This window comes from Nicotiana sylvestris, chromosome 11, assembly GCF_000393655.2.
Source record: "Nicotiana sylvestris chromosome 11, ASM39365v2, whole genome shotgun sequence".
In the NCBI taxonomy this organism is placed as follows: domain Eukaryota; kingdom Viridiplantae; phylum Streptophyta; class Magnoliopsida; order Solanales; family Solanaceae; genus Nicotiana; species Nicotiana sylvestris.
In genome coordinates this window covers 92,640,980-92,659,891 of record NC_091067.1, presented here as the reverse complement: position 1 = coordinate 92,659,891, position 18,912 = coordinate 92,640,980, and the positions used below count along the sequence as shown (strand labels likewise).

Genomic DNA, 18,912 nt, shown 5'->3' with positions numbered 1-18,912 from the left:
GCATAATTCGCATGATTAGTGCAAGTTATGGACGAATTTGACTGCATTGAAAAAGATCGATCAGTAAAGCTTTCCTTTAACACAAAGATACAAACTAGCCAACTGAAAGGTCTTGTGCAGGTAAGAAAGAAAAGTGAGCGAAGGAGTTAGAAGTATAATCTTCCAGTAAACTAAGAGGACACTAAGAGTCCTCTGATTGTAACTTGATTTTTTTAAAAAAAAAGGTCTTCTGATTGAATAAGTTGGCTAACGTATTCATCGATAGTGTTATCATCTTGATGGAGTTTTCCTGTTCGTATATGCTCTCTATACTACGAGTTATTTACAAGATACAATTCCATGCTTTTTTTTTAAGAAATGGCTTACATCTGAAATTTTAATGGAAATGGCATGTACTTACTTAATCTTGGGCAACCTTCTTGAGATATGGTTTTACTAAGTTCACTTAAGTTATCAAATGTAAATTGGTATGCTCCTTCAGTCATTACCAATACGTGTATGTACATCAGTTATGTTATTCATCTACTAATATTTTTGGAAAGTTTCACTTGATTATGCTTCAACAATATAAAAGTCATCATGAATATTTTCATGGATCCTCCTTTTAACTCTGTTTTCTACCTTCTGCAGATCAATCAGGATATTATTATTGAACTCAGACATTCTAGGCAAGCTTATTTTGATCTTGGATGTGTTTGTTTCTTCTTTTTTTTGGTAATTCATTTTTTGTGTTCAGCTGTCAAATTACTTGCTTTCAGATTCTTATATATATATTACGATCCTCTAATTTACTACCCTAAATATGAGCTTAAAACTAAATTTAGAACTTCCAATAATATCATTTGTTTTGGATAAAAACAAACACATGAAACACATACAGAAAACTTTTTCTAGGCTGTTTAAGTAGTGGTGAACTGGTGATTAACTTTTATTCTCACCGCTTTTATTATTTCCTCTCAGTTCGTGACTTTGTTTTTAGCTGATTCAGAGACCTCTCTCAAACATTTGGATGAAAAGATTTGTTGTCTACGAAGGAGGCGCGACGAGATACTTATAAACATAAATAACAAAAGGTGTTATTCTTAAACTATGTGACACTTTTATGTGTGAAAATGCAAACGAAGAGTTTTGTATCTCTAATATAGGACACCATCTTTCTGTTAGCAAATTCCATATCTCAAGACAACTGTTAGTAAACTTTGGCACTGACTTTTGCATATATGAATTCATGCCGTCGCGTGTGCCTTTTCAAAATGAAGTTTCTGTGAAAAATAATGATGACATATGCACTTTTCCCACAGACAAGGATGTATTACAGAATGAAGTTCATAGCTTAAACAAGAAAAACAAAGCTTTGGAAAGTTCAACAACAGCTTTTGTGGAAGAGCTTCTTGATCATCTACTAACTCTCTTCCTGTTAATTACGTTTCTATCTTCTATATATCTTGGTATCATTTCTGCTTTATTTTTGTTGTATTCTTCATTAGTGATATAATAATGTCAATAGCTCTTATAGCATCTTCTATCTTTTTCGTCTGGGCTGCTGTTTTAAGTGTAAATAGCTTGAAATATCATTGCTCTATTTATCAACAACTCTGGAAGAACTTTAAATTGTGTATGCTTGGTAAAAGATACAACAATGGGTGTTTCATTTCAAACCCTTTGGTTGTTCTGAATTAGAGTTTGATGTGAATCGCAACTTTAGACGTTGAAATAACAAGTGGCAATATTGAGAATGAGAAATTGCTCAAAAATATTGACGAATTAAAGAGAACTTTGCCTTCACTTATGTTGACCAAAACGCAAGAAATGGTAAGAGTCTTCTGCTTTATTTTCGACCTTTCTGTTTAATGCCATCTCTGACCCCCTTTTCCCCCCACATCCTTAGCAGTATGTCACTTGTATGTTGAAGTTATCTGTACATGAATATATCAAGAGATCACTTAATTCTGAAAAATCATAAATTTCAATTCGAAGCTTTCATAGTAGTTAAATAATGACAGAAATAATGCCTTGGCTCAATGCTACTAGAATTCTAACTTTTACTTTAGAGGCTTGAAATTCAAGCAAGTCAGCATGTAAATGATTTAGATGCTCTGCCACCAAAACTAACGTAACAATACAAATGCAAAGAACAATCATATCTTGTTGGTGGGGCTTTTCACATCTAGTTATCTATACGTCAATTACTTTTTTTTGCATATTATTTATATTTGTATCTAATTAAATTTTTCGACGAAACGTTGTCACGTGATATTTTTTGTGGATTATTTTAAAATTTAACTAACTTTGTCTTTTTAAGTTGTTTTTCCTGAAAAACTTACTTAAATTCAAAAATAATTTTATTAGTTTATAGCCACCAGGAAAATTGTATAACAATTCCTAAATCGTTTGCGATAAGAACATGTAATGAGGTAAACTGAATGCAGATACGAAACGAAAAGTACACCCATCTCCATCGTCACCCCACGTGTAATTTGTCCAAAACAAGCGGGAAAGAATCACCGGCTATGACGGTTACTCGTCCAATCAGTTTCTTAATGCATTAAGGATTTGTAAATATATGACAATATTACCCCTGAATAACACCATCACACGACATGATTGTATTTGGAATCCGACAAGGATAAGAATACGTGGCTGTAAAGCACATTTATACCTCTCCTTCCTAGCCGGCCGTTAAAAAAAAAAAGAAAAAAAGAAAAGAAAGAGGAACACAAGATTTAAGCAAAAAAGGAAACGAAAAAAATAATTCGGGTACCAAAAAGAAAACAAACAGGAGTCTGATTTGATTTGAATTTTGGAATCTCCGGCGATGGGACGGGCTGAGATGGTGGTAGGCCCGTCGGCGGCGGCGGCGGCGTACCACCTGAAGAATGAGGCAATTAGTTGGTGGGAAGAGGTGAACAGATCTCGAGCTTGGCAAGACCGTATATTCCACGTCCTCGCTATCCTCTACGGCATTGTCTCCGCCGTTGCTCTTGTATTTCTCTCTTTCCCTCTCTGCTTTTTGAAATTCTGAATTGTGTGAATGTAATTTTACCTGAATTGGATGTTGTTTGGTAAGTAAGCTCGCGCACACGCATACACACATGTATCGCAATTCGCAGATGTATGAAAAATCTGATAATTGTTTCGTGTTTGCTTGTCTATTAGGTGGTAATTTACTAGACCTCTTTATTGTGAGTTTTGAATTGAATCTCCTGTGCTCATGTAACTTCAGAAATCAATCGGAATGTCAAGGGAATGAAATTACACGAGAGCTCTATGAAACTTTCAAATTTGAGGCATATTTGACTTGTGTTTGGCGGCACTTGCAACAAATATGGAAACTTCAAAGATATTAAACCAAAATTTGAAACGGAAAAGCAAAGTTAGGTAAAACGTTTAATAAAGGATTGCATGGTTTTTCTCCCTGAAAGTTTTTGATTGTTTCCAGTTTTTTTTTTTGGGTGGGTGGGTGAGTTGGAGTTCACGCTGGTCATTTAATCATGGCAAATTATGAGGAGGTCAGGTGAACCAGGAAAATTTGCACTAATAATGTGTATGTATATTTTTGGTTAAAGTTAAAACTGTTTTAATTTCTCACTAATTTGTTTACGTGTGCAAAAAAGAGGGGCACATTTGTAGTTTGATATTTGAAGCTTCACCAAGTTGGTTTTGTCTGTGTCTCATTGATTGATTTTGGTATACTTGTTTAAAGTTTAAGGTCATATGTGTGCCCGCGCACATCAAATAATTATATTGTTAATCGGTTGTTACTCTCAACAACTGTTCTCGCTGGCGCTAATAGTCTAATACTTAAGTTTATCTGCTGCTGTGGAATTTTTTTCTGACATTCCAACTTGGCAATTTCAGGTTCAATTAATTCGCATTCAAATGAGAGTTCCTGAATATGGTTGGACCACTCAAAAAGTCTTCCACTTTCTCAATTTCTTGGTGAATGGGGGTCGGTATCTTTCCTTATTCTAATTTTCTCCCCTTAAAGATCCTAATGGGAAGTTTCATTACACATGTTTTTCAAATGATTAGTCCTATATGCTACTCTTTGTTTTGATTGTTGGCTTTGTTATTTAATTGTCTCTTCATATTCTTTTGCAGTTCGTTCACTAGTTTTTGCATTTCGGCGGGATGTTCAGAAATTGCACCCCGAGGTTAGGCACCACAACTATCTTGATGTCCGGTTGATGTCTTTGTCTGTACACTCCTTTCAGTTCGTAACACTGTATGCTACATTTTGGCAGATTGTCCAACATATTTTGCTTGATATGCCAAGTCTTGCATTCTTCACAACTTATGCCCTGCTAGTATTATTCTGGGCTGAGATATACTACCAGGTACTTGTGGTCTCTGTCTCAATCTGTGCAGATTATTCTCTTGTCGAGGTTTATATATCTCTCTTTTCTGTGACAGGCACGTGCCGTATCCACGGATGGGCTTAGACCTAGTTTCTTCACAATTAATGGAGTGGTTTATGTTATCCAGGTAAATATGTGATAGTCATGCAATTATTTGTTCGTTGAATAAACAGTATTACTTTCTTGTAAGAGCATCAACTTATGTGGTGCTATCTAAAAATAAACTCTGGTCTGGGAGCTTGGACATCGCTATATTTATATACAAAAAAGAAAATCAGGTTTCATACTATCACTGATTTTCTTAATTTACAGATCTTCATTCTTTGCCTTTGTGTATTCTTTTTATTGACTTATTTTATCCAATATTTCTTTGTCATTTCTTGATTTTTATGATATATTGTTTAAAGTTGGTCTACATAGTGTGTAAATACTATTTCCCAAAAAAGAGAAATGAATAGATGGGCAAGACAAGCTTGGCCAATCGCCGTGGGGGGGAAGGAAGGGTGGGGTGTGTGTGTGTTGGGGGGGGGGGTTGGGGTGGGGTTGTGCGATGAAGGAAGAAGGAGAGAATGCATCTGGACACGTTTTCTGCAATTCGCTAACGGACCATCATTTGTTTATCTGCGTCAGTTTTGTTGCAGAAGCTGCTTCGAAAGAGCCAAATTAATATGAAGCAGAGGTTGGGATGGCATCAAGCAATGAAATTTAGCAGTATGTGTAAGGGAAAGGGCAGCATTGTGGCTGTTAAACATCATAAAATGATAGATGAGCCTTGAGTTTTCTTGATAATACGAATGGGGCTTCAGCTTGGCTCGAAGTCATTACCTAAGCCAGCATAAACTTAGTGGTATGTTCTTGGAAAGGAGCAGCGGATAAGAATAGACATTGGGCCGAACTCAACCCCAAAAACTAGCTTATGAGGTGAGGATTGCCCAAGACCATATAAGGAGATCAAAGACCTCAAATCCCACTGATGTGGGACAACTCAACACCCCCCTCATGCCCAGGCCTGCAAACTGGAACGTGGACAACATAAATGGGGCCCAACATCGATAACAATAATTAGGATGGGTCTGACTCTGATACCATGATAAGAATGGACATTGGGCCCAACTCAACCCCAAAAGCTAGCTTATGAGGTGAGGATTGCCCAAGACCATATAAGGAGACCAAGGACCTCAAATCCCACCGATGTGGGCCAACTCAACAGCAGCACCATGGCTGTTAAAGATCATAAAATTGTATAGATGAGCCTTTGAGTCTTCTTAATCATACAAACAAGCTTCAGCTTGGCTTGAAGCCTTTACCTAAGCCAGCATAAATTTAGCAGTACGTGTTTGGAAAGGAGAAGCATCGTGGCTGTTGCAGATCATAGAATGGTAAATGAGCCTTGAGTTTACTTAATCATACAAACAGGCTACGGTTGGGCTCGAAGCTTCTATAATCCAGCATAAACTTAGAGGTAAGTAGTTGGGAAAGAGCAGCACTTCAAGAAACATCTTGTAAATGAGCCTTGAATCTATCAATTATACAACTGGATACAGTCTCTAAGATCTTATGGCAAATGGGCCTTAAATCTTCTCATTTATTCAACAAGGCTTCAGCTTGGCTCGATACCTCTTCTTAACCCATCATGAGTTCAAAATCTAGTCATTTCGTTCACATATTTCCCTTGCCATCCCATCCACCTCCCAAACAAAAAGGGCACCCTCCGTATGAGCATCAGTAATTATTAAATATTTCCCTTCCAAGGGGTCTGCAGCACCTTCTGGTTGCTGGATTATTAACATTACAACCTTTTAATGATAAAAGAAAAAAAGAAATTATTACTGGTACAATGCAATGTATATCGCAAAATGTTGAGACCACTCATATCTTAGGTTACATCATATGAAGTGTCATTGATAGGAACACATGTTTGTTGTTTGAAGATACTTTATCATGACTGCATTTCTTGGTGAGACGCTCACTGTCACAGTTAGGCATACAAAGGCTTATGTTTTCTCGTGGAACTGTTCCATGAAACATGTGAAACAAGGATTTATTCTTTTAAATTGCTATACCTTTTTGGTGGATGTTCATTACTGATTATTTCTTTCTTTCTAATATCTTGCAGATTATACTGTGGCTGATAATATGGTGGAAACCTGTTCGAGTACTTGTGATCTTATCCAAGATGTTCTTTGCAGGTTTATCTTTTAGGTTTAACTTATTTTAAGTGCTTTTCATTGTATGGATCTGTTGCAAAGTACTAACACAATGTACTGGCAGGTGTATCCCTATTTGCAGCATTAGGGTTTCTCCTTTATGGTGGAAGGTAAAATCTAATTTCTATTATCAGTAACTCTGTGATTGAGAGTACCAAACGTGCATTTGTTGAACCACATGCAAAATGGGTATAAACCAAGCTCACAAGCATATGGCGTACCACTAGTTTCTATCATTCGTATAAAGGATGCTTTATCTTCTGATTAGTGGCTATTCTTAACTCTTCCGCTTTAAAAGCTAGAGTTGTTTATGTTGTCAATTGTTGTTTGCTTGATTGAAAGCCAAAATTTTCTGGATTGAAGGACGATCTGCTTACTAGCCTATACCACCACAGATTTAAACCTTCATGAGATGAATCCTGTCGAGCCCTAAGCTTCACATTTTTCTGAACTTATGTATTTTGTATAAGCTGGCATGTATTTTATGCGGATCTTTCAGTTACTTTTGGTGATCCGATCAACACGGGACAATTTCAACAGAGTTGTGGGGATCTATACTGCAATCGGTTGATGCAAGGAGTGCACATTGACTAAGAGGACAAAGGTAATAAGGAAGATGAAGGAGGAGGGAAAAAGAAGGGGGTGGGGGTGGGGGTGGGTGGGGGTGGGGGGGGAGAGAAGGAAGAGAGGAAAGAAAAGAAGGAAAATGAAAGAAAACATACTCCAATATGGTGAATTAGATAAGATAGGAGAAAAAGATTGAATATTGAAACCTTTGAGAAATGACTGGAGAGCTCTTTAGGAGGAGTGGAGGAAGCATCCCATGCTGAACAGCTAGTCTGGCTATGCTACCATTAACCTCGGCATTTCCCTCTTCCCGTTCGCATCCGCTGTATTGATCGTCTTCATCGTCATTTTTCCTAGCTGAAAGTGGAAGATTCCCCCATTGAAGTCTTCCCTCAACTCTAAAGAATAATCCAGAGTGAAGTCCCTAGCACAGAAGAAAGAATTTGGTAGGTGTTAGATTGAATGAACACAAAACAATATTATCACGACAGTAATGGATGTCAAACATTTTAAAAATAACTGAAAAATAACATTTGGCTAATGTTATCCTTGTTGACATTTTAGAAAATTAGTAGCAAATTAACTTGTTAAAAAAGTGAAATATCTTCAATTACACTTACTTTTAGTGAAAGTTCAAGTAACCTTTCATTGTCCTGCCTATTGATATCATTTTTTGAAAATTAATTGAAGTATAATTGTCAAAAGTCTTCCCTTTCTTCATCGTCATTTTTCCTAGCTGAAAGTGGAAGATTCCCCCATTGAAGTCTTCCCTCAACTCTAAAGAATAATCCAGAGTGAAGTCCCTAGCACAGAAGAAAGAATTTGGTAGGTGTTAGATTGAATGAACACAAAACAATATTATCACGACAGTAATGGATGTCAAACATTTTAAAAATAACTGAAAAATAACATTTGGCTAATGTTATCCTTGTTGACATTTTAGAAAATTAGTAGCAAATTAACTTGTTAAAAAAGTGAAATATCTTCAATTACACTTACTTTTAGTGAAAGTTCAAGTAACCTTTCATTGTCCTGCCTATTGATATCATTTTTTGAAAATTAATTGAAGTATAATTGTCAAAAGTCTTATCATGCATGATCTTGTAGTTACATTTTAAGAGTTCTAATGTTGGAGTTGGACATAATTTTAAGCAGCATATTAGTGTACTCCTATCCATATCCCATATTCAAAAATCTACGAGACGACGAACCTGACTTTTCAATTTGCACTGGTGTATGATAAGGAAGCCTGAGTCCATGTACCATAGGTTAGTCATAACCCCCCCCCCCCTCTCTCCTCCTACATGTTATTGTATCAGTCAATTGATAGTAGAAAATACCCGACGTTTCTTTTTCATTCATCCTAATGGTGCTATAGCATTGTAGCTGAATATATCACTGTTTTCATAAACGGTTCACGGTTCACCGCTAGAGTTTATCATTAATGGATGTCTAACCTTTCAAAAATAAGTAAAGAAAATAACATTTGGCTAGTGTTATCCTTGTGAACTTTTGAAAATAACTAGCAAGTTTATTTGTTAGAATTGCAAACTTTCTTAGTTACACTTTTAGTGAAAGTTAAGTTGTCCTTAATCACCCCATATTTCTGGAAAATTCATATCCGCGGATCTTCTCAGGCATGATATTTGTTGTTACATTCCACGGGTTCTATTTTACGGAGTTGTACATAATTTTAAGCAGTATCGTTGCTTTCTTCTATCTGTATCCTGGATTCTAAGATCTAGGAAAAAGCGAATCTGACTCTAAGATTCTTATTTTGGTTTCCGATACTGCACCTGAATCCACATATAAGCTAGTCATTATCCTTTCTTCTGCACAGTATTCTACCACTCCTTTAAGTGTCAGTGATAGTAGATAATTACCCAGTGTGGCCAATATAACCCGGCTTTATCATTCATCTTTAGCAGGCAAAAATGCTATCTTAGAAAATGGCGCTATAGCATTGTTGCCAAATGTGTCTGTGTTATTGTTAGTGGTTTGTAACTTTAGCTGAATGTTAGGATCATGAACTGTTTGCTTTTCCTGCATTTTCTAATATTTTTGGCTAGACTACTGTTCTTTCAGTTGTTTTTTGTTAGAAAAGGTGCTTATAGGTATAGCATGACCAGACGAGGAAGCCAGAAAATTTCCTCTCTTCCTTTTTCTTGGTAAAAATAGATGGATAGGTTACTTTTGTTATTCAAATGACTGCAAAATTGTTGGGTTTAGTAGCTGGTAGAATAGACACTGATCTGCCATGTATAAAATTTATGAACATTGGCACTATAAAAGTACAGCATATTGGTATTCCATGGTATAGCGATATAGAATGGACCTAGAAGGGGAAGAAAGGGTGAGCTAGAAGTTGAAGATGATGGATGATTGAAGAAAGTACAATCATCCCCTCTCTTGCAGTAGTTTTGTGTTGTTGATTTAAGAACATTTCAAGATAAAAACATGATGGAAAGTACTAAATAGCTAGGGATGTAAAAGGGTCACAAAGAATAACTAAGGCCAAAAATGTGGTGGATTAAGTAATTTATCAGTCAGTTGATGGTCCATTTTTGCCTTTCAGCTGTGTTGGCGACTGTTGTCAGTTTGTCATACTTTTCACATAGTTAGATTCTCTTTCTCCCCTTTATATATAGATAGAAAAGCATTGAGTGCAGAAAATAGGGATGTCTTGGAACAGAAGGCGACATGTGTATTCACAGCTGCAACATCGTAGAACATATAATATTGTTTAGGCTTTAAATGCATATGACAAACATCTGAGGCAGATAAGCAGTATCTTCCTTGTTGGTTGGAAAAGTGGTTTTTGAACTTGATCTAGATGATTTTTATGTCATACATTTGGCTTTATTATTGCTTTTCCATTCTGCTGTCCAGAATTTTTTTCTTTGTGTTTATAATTTTCTTCGCTGAAGCCCACTCTTTAATCATACTTTGCACTTAAAGGCTCAGCATATCTTGGGGCCTTTAGACACTTTTTGCCCTTGACTACACTGCTTTCCTTAGCTTTTCACATCTTAATTCGTTTGTACTGTTACGCGGCGCCTTCATGATGTTCTTTGGAAGGGCAACGTAAGGCTAAGCAACCGATGTCAGTGCGGTTGCTGTCCGCCAATGAGGTCCCCTCCGCACGCTAGACTAGATTGTCAGTGCCATGCGGGAAAACCAATGTCACGAACAATTGTGGAAGCTGAGAGAGAATTGAGTTTTGAATGATGATGATGATTTTATTGTTGAATGAAAGATGATTACAAAAGATGCGGTGTCGAGGGGGAGAGACACCAGTACAGAAAATTGATTGCTTGATCCCCCTAATAATGCTTAAAAAAAAACCAAAGTTACATGACTTGCCCTAATAAAGCTGTAGAAGCACACTGAATGAAAATAATGTAAACTAGCCTATAATTACAATGAAAAGGGCTTAGTTTATTACAATGTAGAAACAAGTCCGATGGCAGCAACTTTGTCTTGCGGGTCAGGGTCTGCGCGCGCGGTACTGTTGGCGCTCGCGACACTTGTTGTGTTTGCCTGAGGCTGGGTGCTGGTGCTTGGCATCAGGGTCTGTGCGCGAGGCGCTGCTGGAATGGGCCTGTAGCTGGGCGCTGGCGAGGCATCAGGATCTGCGCGCGCGGCGTTATCAGTGCGCGCGGCGCTGTTGTCATTGGCCAGCCGCTGGGCGCTGGCGAGCGGCATCGGTGGGGCGACAGAGGCGCATGCGCGCTTGTCACTTGGCGCAACCAAGACCACGGGACTGACCATGGCGCTAGGCATTGTGAGGCTTGCTAGGCCGCCATGGGGCGTGTCTGGAAAGCAGCCCATGACATTCTCCCCCACCTGAGTTGGCGCCGTCCTCGGAGCCTTATGATGATGATGATGATGATGATGATTGTTCTGGTGGTTGATGGTTGGGAGATCTGCGCCCCTCTGTTCTTTGAGCTTGCTGTTGTAGCGATGCAATGATTTCATGCGGCTGACATGGAAGACTGGATGGATCTTCCACCAGGATGGAGTTTTCACCTGGTATGTGGACTTCCCAATGCGTTTTTCAATGGGCAGGGGCCCGATGTATTTTTGTTGCATGCGAGGGTCATGGGTCCTCTCTGCAAACAAGTATCGCTTTGGGATGCATAGCATTACTTTGTCCCCTGCATGATGTTGGGCAAAGCAAAGATTTTGTTCGGTGATTCTTTTTGCCCGCTCTTGGGCTCTAACGAGATAGCTCCGCACTATCCCCATGTTGCGCTCGCATTCGCTCGAGAAGTTGGTAGCTCGAGGAGATTTCGGCACGGTTGATGCATTCACCATTTGCGGGAGAAGCGGTTGCTGTCCGGTAACAATTTCAAAAGGGCTTTTGTTTGTATGATGGCTCTTTTGAGAATTGAAACACAGTTGAGCAGCATCCAAGAGCTTCACCCAATGCTTCTGTGATCTGGTTGCAAATTTGCGGAGATATTCCTCCAGCATGTCCTCGAACCGGTCTGTCTGGCCATCCGATGGTGGATGGATGTCTGAGTTGTGACTCAATGTTGACCCAAAACACCTAAAGAGATGGGTCCAAAAGTTGCTAGTAAAGCGTGAGTCGCACCTACTAACAATGTCTTTGGGCAGGCCCCAATGCTTGACAATGTGCGAGAAGAAGAGTCGAGCTGTATCTTCTGCTGAGATGTTTTGCGGGGCTGCTATGAAGGTTGCATAGTTTGAAAACTGATCTATGACAACCAAGATGGATGCAAGATTACCGACTTGGGGCAATCCCGTGATGAATCTGAGGGAAACACTTTCCCATGGTCTCTGTGGGTCATGTAATGGCTGCAAGGGTCCCGTCTGTGATGAGTGATCCGACTTGTCCTTGTGGCATGGCTGACAAGTCTTCACACGCTGAGGAGCGTCACCAGTCTTTTGAGGCCGATTAATGGATGGCTGATTGTTGCTGCGAAGGGTAACCGGAACCAGGGGTTCATGTCTGTTGACTACCTTCTCCAACTGCATGGCCGAGATGTTTTCAGCGGCCATCTTTATGGGAAAGCATGGTATGGTGCAGGGCTTGGCCCCGTTTTCTCCCAACATCAGGAGCATGTTGGCATATGGTACTGGTATGGTGTTGGTCTGCCTCATGAACTCCAAACCCACTATCATGTCGAAGTCATCTATGATTGCGATGCGCAAGTCGATGCTTCCTTTGTATGGGCCAAGTTTCACTGGGACCTCTGTAGCTGTTCCACCCAATGCCTGGGGTGGCGAGTTGATGGCCTTGACGCAACCTTTACTCTTTTGCACAACTAGACCTAGGCGCTCTACCTGAGTTGAAGCCAAGTAGTTGTGGGTAGCACCCGTGTCTATCAATGCATGAAGGGGCTTGCCGTTCACTCTCAATTCGACGAACATTAGGGTCTTCGCTTGTTTAGGAGGCCTCTCATCCATCTTTTCCTTCCCTTCCTTGGTGATTGGGACTGAGATTTTTTAGGAGGACATGCACTGGTCCCCGCTAAGGCATGTGGGATAGAGCCAACAATTGCATTGAAGGCGCTTACCTGGTCTGATTCTGATGTGTCTGATGCATCTGACTCATCCTCGACATAGTCATCCTCGACAGTTTGATGAGCATTGACCTTTATGTTTGGGCATTCATTGTTCCAATGTGCCCCGCCGCAATGACAGCATTCTGAGGAAGGCTTTCTCCCCTGATTGTTGTTGATGGATGCAACAGCTGGAGGGAGGAGTCTTAGTTTTGGATGCACTCCGATCTCCCCCACTTTTGCTTGGGCCACCATTGCTGGGATGGTTCCCGTTGAATCCCCCTCGGACAGGCAGCTGGGGCCTGTCGTTCTGAGTTCCCATGTGATAATCGCAAAGGCATTCTGCAGCTTGAATGGCCTTGGGCAGGGTGTCTACCCGTTGTCTTTGTAGTTCCATACGGGCATGAGGTTTCTAACCTTCTATGAATGCGAAGCGTTTGTCTTTGTCCCCCATGTCGCGTATGTTTAGCATGAGTGCGGAGAATTCGCGCACGTACTCCCGCACTGATCTGGTGTGGCGAAGCTCCCGTAGCTTTCTCCTTGCATTGTATTCCACATTTTCGGGGAAGAACTGCAGGCGTATGGCTGCCTTCAACTCATCCCATGTCTGGAGAGTATCTTCACCGGCCCTGATGGCTTCGTATTTGACCCGCCACCAAAGTTTGGCATCGCCATGAAGATACATGGCAGCAGTTGCTACCTTTTTGGATTCTTCCAAATGGCCCACGACATCGAAGTATTGTTCGACATCGAAGATGAAATTTTCCACTTCTTTAGCATAGGGATCCATCGTATGGCTTTTGCTCCGGTATCTTAAGTTTTTGTGGAATGGGGGCGAGGTTTGCTGCACCCCTGATGTGGTTGTCGGCTCCTCGAAGAAGGCTCTGTAGGGCAGCATTGACAACATTGAGCTTGCCTGTCAAGTCGTCTATGGTTTGCTGCATGGCAGTTAGTCTGTCTGCCTCTTATTCCCGATGGGCTAAATCGTCGGCACGCTCCTGTTGGAGGTCCTCAAATTTGCCATGAATATTGGCAGTTTCAATGGCTGCCGTTTGCTGGTCATCCTCAGAGTCACGACTGATGTTTGCAATGTCATTTTTCGCCTGACGCATTCCAACCTTTGCACTAGGTTGTTGTGTTGATCAGGCACCGTATCCACAATGGGCCGTAATCAGTCAACCGTCTCTTTTAGGGATGCTAGGCGCTCCCCATGATTCACCATGGTCAGAAATGGTGATGATGGCAAATGTGTTCCCTCGTCCCATGTCGAGCCTAGGCTCTAATACCAACTGTTACGCGGCGCCTTCCTGATGTTCTTTGGAAGGGCAACGTAAGGCTAAGCAACCGATGTCAGTGCGGTTGCTGTCCGCCAATAAGGTCCCCTCCGCACGCTAGACTAGATTGTCAGTGCCGTGCGGGAAAACCAATGTCACGAGCAATTGCGGAAGCTGAGAGAGAATTGAGTTTTGAATGATGATAATGATTTTATTGATGAATGAAAGCTGATTACAAAAGATGCGGTGTCGAGGGGGAGAGACACTAGTACAGAAAATTGATTGCTTGATCCCCCCTAATAATGCTTAAAAAGAATAAACCAAAGTTACATGACTTGCCCTAATAAAGCTGTAGAAGCACACTGAATGAAAATAATGTAAACTAGCCTATAATTACAATGAAAAGGGCTTAGTTTATTACAATGTAGAAACAAGTCCGATGGCAGCAACTTTGTCTTGCGGGTCAGGGTCTGCGCGCGCGGTGCTGTTGGCGCGCACGACACTTGTTGTGTTTGCCTGAGGTTGGGCGCTGGTGCTTGGCATCAGGGCTGTGCGCGAGGCGCTGCTGGAATGGGCCTGCAGCTGGGCGCTGGCGAGGCATCAGGATCTGCGCGCGCGGCGCTGTTGTCATTGGCCAGCCGCTGGGTGCTGGCGAGCGGCATCGGTGGGGCGACAGAGGCGCATGCGCGCTTGTCACTTGGCGCAGCCAAGACCACGGGGCCGACCATGGCGCTAGGCATTGTGAGGCTTGCTAGGCTGCCATGGGGCGCGGCCAAGGGGTCATGGGGCGTGTCTGGAAAACAGCCCATGACAATACTAACGCAAACAGCTGCATAGTATTGTTGAAACATGCTGTTAGAAAATAAAAATAGTAATTAAAATGATAAGATACTTCGATAAAGTGCTTTTGGTGCTCCTAAAGTGGATATCATATGCTTGTTTAGTTTGGGGATTAACCTTTGCTATATCCACACTTGGATACCTTGTTTGCTCCTACGTTTGAAGAGTTAGGTCCGCACAGCTTGTGTGTCGTTCATATTCATCCTTCAATATCACCTCACAATTTGCGTTGATCTTCTATCACTTCCTTCCAGGCTTTTCCTTATGTTACAGCGGTTTCCAGTAGAATCAAAAGGGAGACGCAAGAAGCTACAGGAGGTACATTATTAGTATCTTTGTTAGTATTTTTTGTTTTGGGTGGTTGTTTCTTCTTATTTTAGGTATTTTGACTGCTCCTACGTTTGGGCTTCTGCAGGTTGGCTATGTCACAACAATATGTTTTTCATGCTTCCTGATTAGATGCGTTATGGTAAGTCCCTTTTCTTTGTGATATAAATCTTTAACTGACTTATTGCTAGGTGAGAGCCCCATAAGTAGTTCCACCATGTTTGTGAGGTGTGAATGAAATCTAAGTTTTGCTTTAGTTGGTTTCTTTTTCTCTTGTACCTTCTTGATACAACAAATTAGTCTTCGTTGATATGCGCGCAAGCTGGCCCGAGCACCACCTTTTAAAAAAAAGTCTTGGCTGATGCATTAGCTTTGTTTATAAAGGGCATGAAGCCAATGTGGTTCTTCTATATGGCTTAATAGTAAGTGTTTCTCTGCCGCAGATGTGCTTCAATGCATTTAATAAAGCTGCAGATCTTGATGTTTTGGATCATCCAATTTTGAATTTGATATATTACCTGGTAAGCTCCATATCATTGAACTTTTGGTAGTACTTCTTTTGGGTGTGCATATTGGTCGTTGTGCCATAATGAAAAAGAGAACTATTGACTGTCAGTATTCTGTATTTACTGCCCAAAACATGACTAACTTGGGTAACTCACATGATATATCAGTTTGTGGCATCTTACGACCTGTTTTTATGTGCCAAACTTCTTTTCTATTTTGTCTTTTGATTTGGGGATAGGAGTTTCTTGCTTATGCCATGAATTCAGATTTCGCTCTCTTGGTTGACATTTTGGTTACATTGAAAATTGGCTTCAATCTTAAGATTGTGGTGAAATATTTGAGACACAAGGAGCGGAAATCCTGTTCTGAAATTAAAGCATGGTTATTTCTTTCATTTGGTTGTGTCCTAGCTAAACCTTGGTTTGATCTAAATTTCAAATTGTGAGTGCATTCTTGGATGTGGTGCTTTTTGCTTTGAGTTTGGCGGGTAGAAAGTGCATGAAAGGTGGAGTAATACTTGTCTATATGTTTGAGATTAAGCAAACTTCTAAAACTCTTTACGTTTGAGATTAAGCAAACTTCTTAAACCTTTTGCAGTTGGTGGAGATACTGCCTTCTTCACTTGTCCTTTTTATTTTGAGGAAGTTGCCTCCAAAGCGAGGGATCACACAGTACCACCCTATTCGCTAATATGCTAGAGGGTAGTTAATGATGGAAATCAAGCTCCAGGATCAGGTATTGATACTTTTCTTACCTGGATATGATTGAAAGCAAGAAATACGAGAGGAGTGATCATGTAAATGGAGTGTGGCTCGTGATGGACAATGAGATGTCCGTTTGTCCTCGGCAGATTGTGTAGTTCTGTTTGCTACTAATAGTTAAAGAAGGAATTGTGAAGTATTTTATGATTTTTCGTATATTATTCGTCTTTGTATGTGTCAGATTTCAATTGATTCATTCCCCCCCCCCCCCCGAAATTTCATGGTAGTTTCCCAGCTCGGGTTCTGTAATCATTTGGCTCAATCTTAGATAGTGGTTGGTTTTACGTGATCACAAATACCCTCATTCTCTGCCCTGGTTGCTTACTGTTTTAACTTTCCGATCCACAGCTGCTTTTGCATCTCCCAAGTTTGGATACATTGGGTTGGTCTGCTACTTACAGAATGTTGGCTGCTATCATAGCAAGACCAATACAGGATCTTTTCCATCATAATAAGAAAATTTGATTTTGTATGATACATAGTAGACGATGTTTTATTGATTCATCAAATGAGCAAAGGTTTCATGGAACATACCTGAAACAGAAATGTTGTGCTCTGATCCATGAGGTTATGAGTAGTCATGCTTGCTGATTTCTTGATGGTCGAGGTGATCGATCGAAATAGCTGGTTGAATGGATGGACCTATCTCCTTTTGTCCTTTGGAAGAGGACTGGTTGGTGGACTTTCAATTCTGCATTTCCAGCATCTATTGCATGGCATATCTGACCGTTAGGTATCATGTTGACAATTTGCGGCTAATGATTTTGTCTTAAGTTTGATCGCATTTGATTAGGAATGAGCGACTTTTCAAGCTTAGTTGCAATGAGGTCCATTTTTCAAAGGGAAAAGGTATAAACTTAACCCAAAGTATGTGATTTGTTTAACATTTTCCCTTTGTTTGAAAGTCTCGCATTGTAATTTCGTCCCACGTGATCTTTCCTTTAATGGCTAGCTAGATTGGCTCTGGCATTTGCCACGATGGAGTAATGTAGAAAAATAAGAAATTCATATTTACCCTAAAAACTACTATCAAATTAGTATACATACATTGACAAAAAGACTATATATAGTAATTTGAAGCATGTTCTTCAACTATTAAAAGGTCCAATTGTATTTCTGAAACTCCCAACATCTATAATATAGCCAGGGGATGCAGTTCTCCGACTTACTAACCAATTGAGGCCAATTAGCAAATAATCTTTTCATCTTAGAAAATCAGGTACACCAATAAATTGGGCAGAATTGCTGAAACCTGATAAGTTATATTAGGGGGATTTGCATTTATACCCGCTTTTTGGGTCACGTTTTAACTTGTGCCCGCTTTGCAAAAAAATTTGCAAGCGTACCCACTTTTTCGCGTAACTTCAGCATACGAGGCTGAAATAACAAAGGCAATCACGCAAAACTTCAGCATTCTAGTAGACGGGACTGAAGCAGCAAGTGTGCTGAAGTTTTTGTTTGTAATTGCTGAACTTAAGCATAGTAGCTGAAGTTTTGTTCTCTATTTGCTGAAGTTTTTATTTTTGTAACTGGCGAACTTCAGCTGAAGTTTTTGTTTTTGTAACTGGCGAACTTCAGCCTTCTTAGAGTTGAAGTTTTAATTGACTTTCCATATGATTCGATGTCAATTTGGTTTGATTGGATTGCCTCCTTCAAATGGTGTCCTGCCACAATCCCCTATGCATACTAAAAGTTTGGCTATTCTTCAGAAACAAGTAAGTATGATTAAATTTGTCGATGACTGTTAAGATACTTCTTGTTAAAAAACTTGGCGTGAACTCCATGTTTTGGAAACTTAGAAGGCAGAACATTGCCTTGGGGAAGGGCATTTAGTAGCAGATTGGCTTATTGAGAAGGATGATTAGGATCGGTCTTCTTCTTTTTCATGTTGTTCAAGAGTACTTTTCTTGCTTCATAACTGTGTGCACAAAAGACTAGTAAAAAAACCAAACCAATGAAACACATGATAAATCGAGCCGTTATATTGTTACATCAATGTTAAGTTCCGGAGAGATATGGAGATCACAGAAATGGAGCTGAAATTGTTTAAAAAGTGGGTAGAAGTTAAAACTTTAAAAAAAATGGATATAGGTTAAATGGGAGCGACCAAATAGGTTGCCCGTGCAATTTTTACGTTATATTAGCCTATTCAAGAATGTGGGCCTATTTGAACCTTTAAAAAGACTTAAGACAACTTTAGCCCGGAAATTTTTTAAATGAGTTTAAACTGTTAAAAAGAATACATATTTAATTACTTAACTAAGCCACAACTTAAACGGCGTCTTATAACTTGTATTGTCGTGAGACAACTAATAACATGAAAATACTACATAAACTAAATTAGTAGAGAAAGAGGGAGATTTACAAAAGAACCATTGCCAAGGGGTTGAAGCATTGACTTGAGCCATTTTTGTGAAAAAAATTCTGATGTATTCTAATTATTGTCTCGTAAATATAGAATTTAACCTCTTAGTTACTTTCTTATAAAATGACTACAGTAAACAATGTGCCCCTTTCATTCATATTTTTCTATTACATTGTGA

General features: G+C 39.9%; 1 protein-coding gene across 1 annotated transcript; it reads left to right on the top strand.

Annotated features, from left to right (window-relative positions):
* Positions 1-2,654: 2,654 nt before the first annotated feature.
* Positions 2,655-16,542, top strand: LOC104249724 (tobamovirus multiplication protein 3). The gene is made up of 11 exons (XM_070162317.1): positions 2,655-2,983; positions 3,859-3,949; positions 4,102-4,154; positions 4,245-4,337; positions 4,414-4,485; positions 6,475-6,547; positions 6,630-6,675; positions 15,029-15,092; positions 15,190-15,243; positions 15,545-15,622; positions 16,206-16,542. Exons 1-11 carry the CDS (start codon positions 2,816-2,818, stop codon positions 16,296-16,298), a joined length of 885 nt encoding a protein of 294 aa, XP_070018418.1. The 5' UTR covers positions 2,655-2,815; the 3' UTR covers positions 16,299-16,542.
* The last annotated feature ends 2,370 nt before the right edge of the window (positions 16,543-18,912 follow it).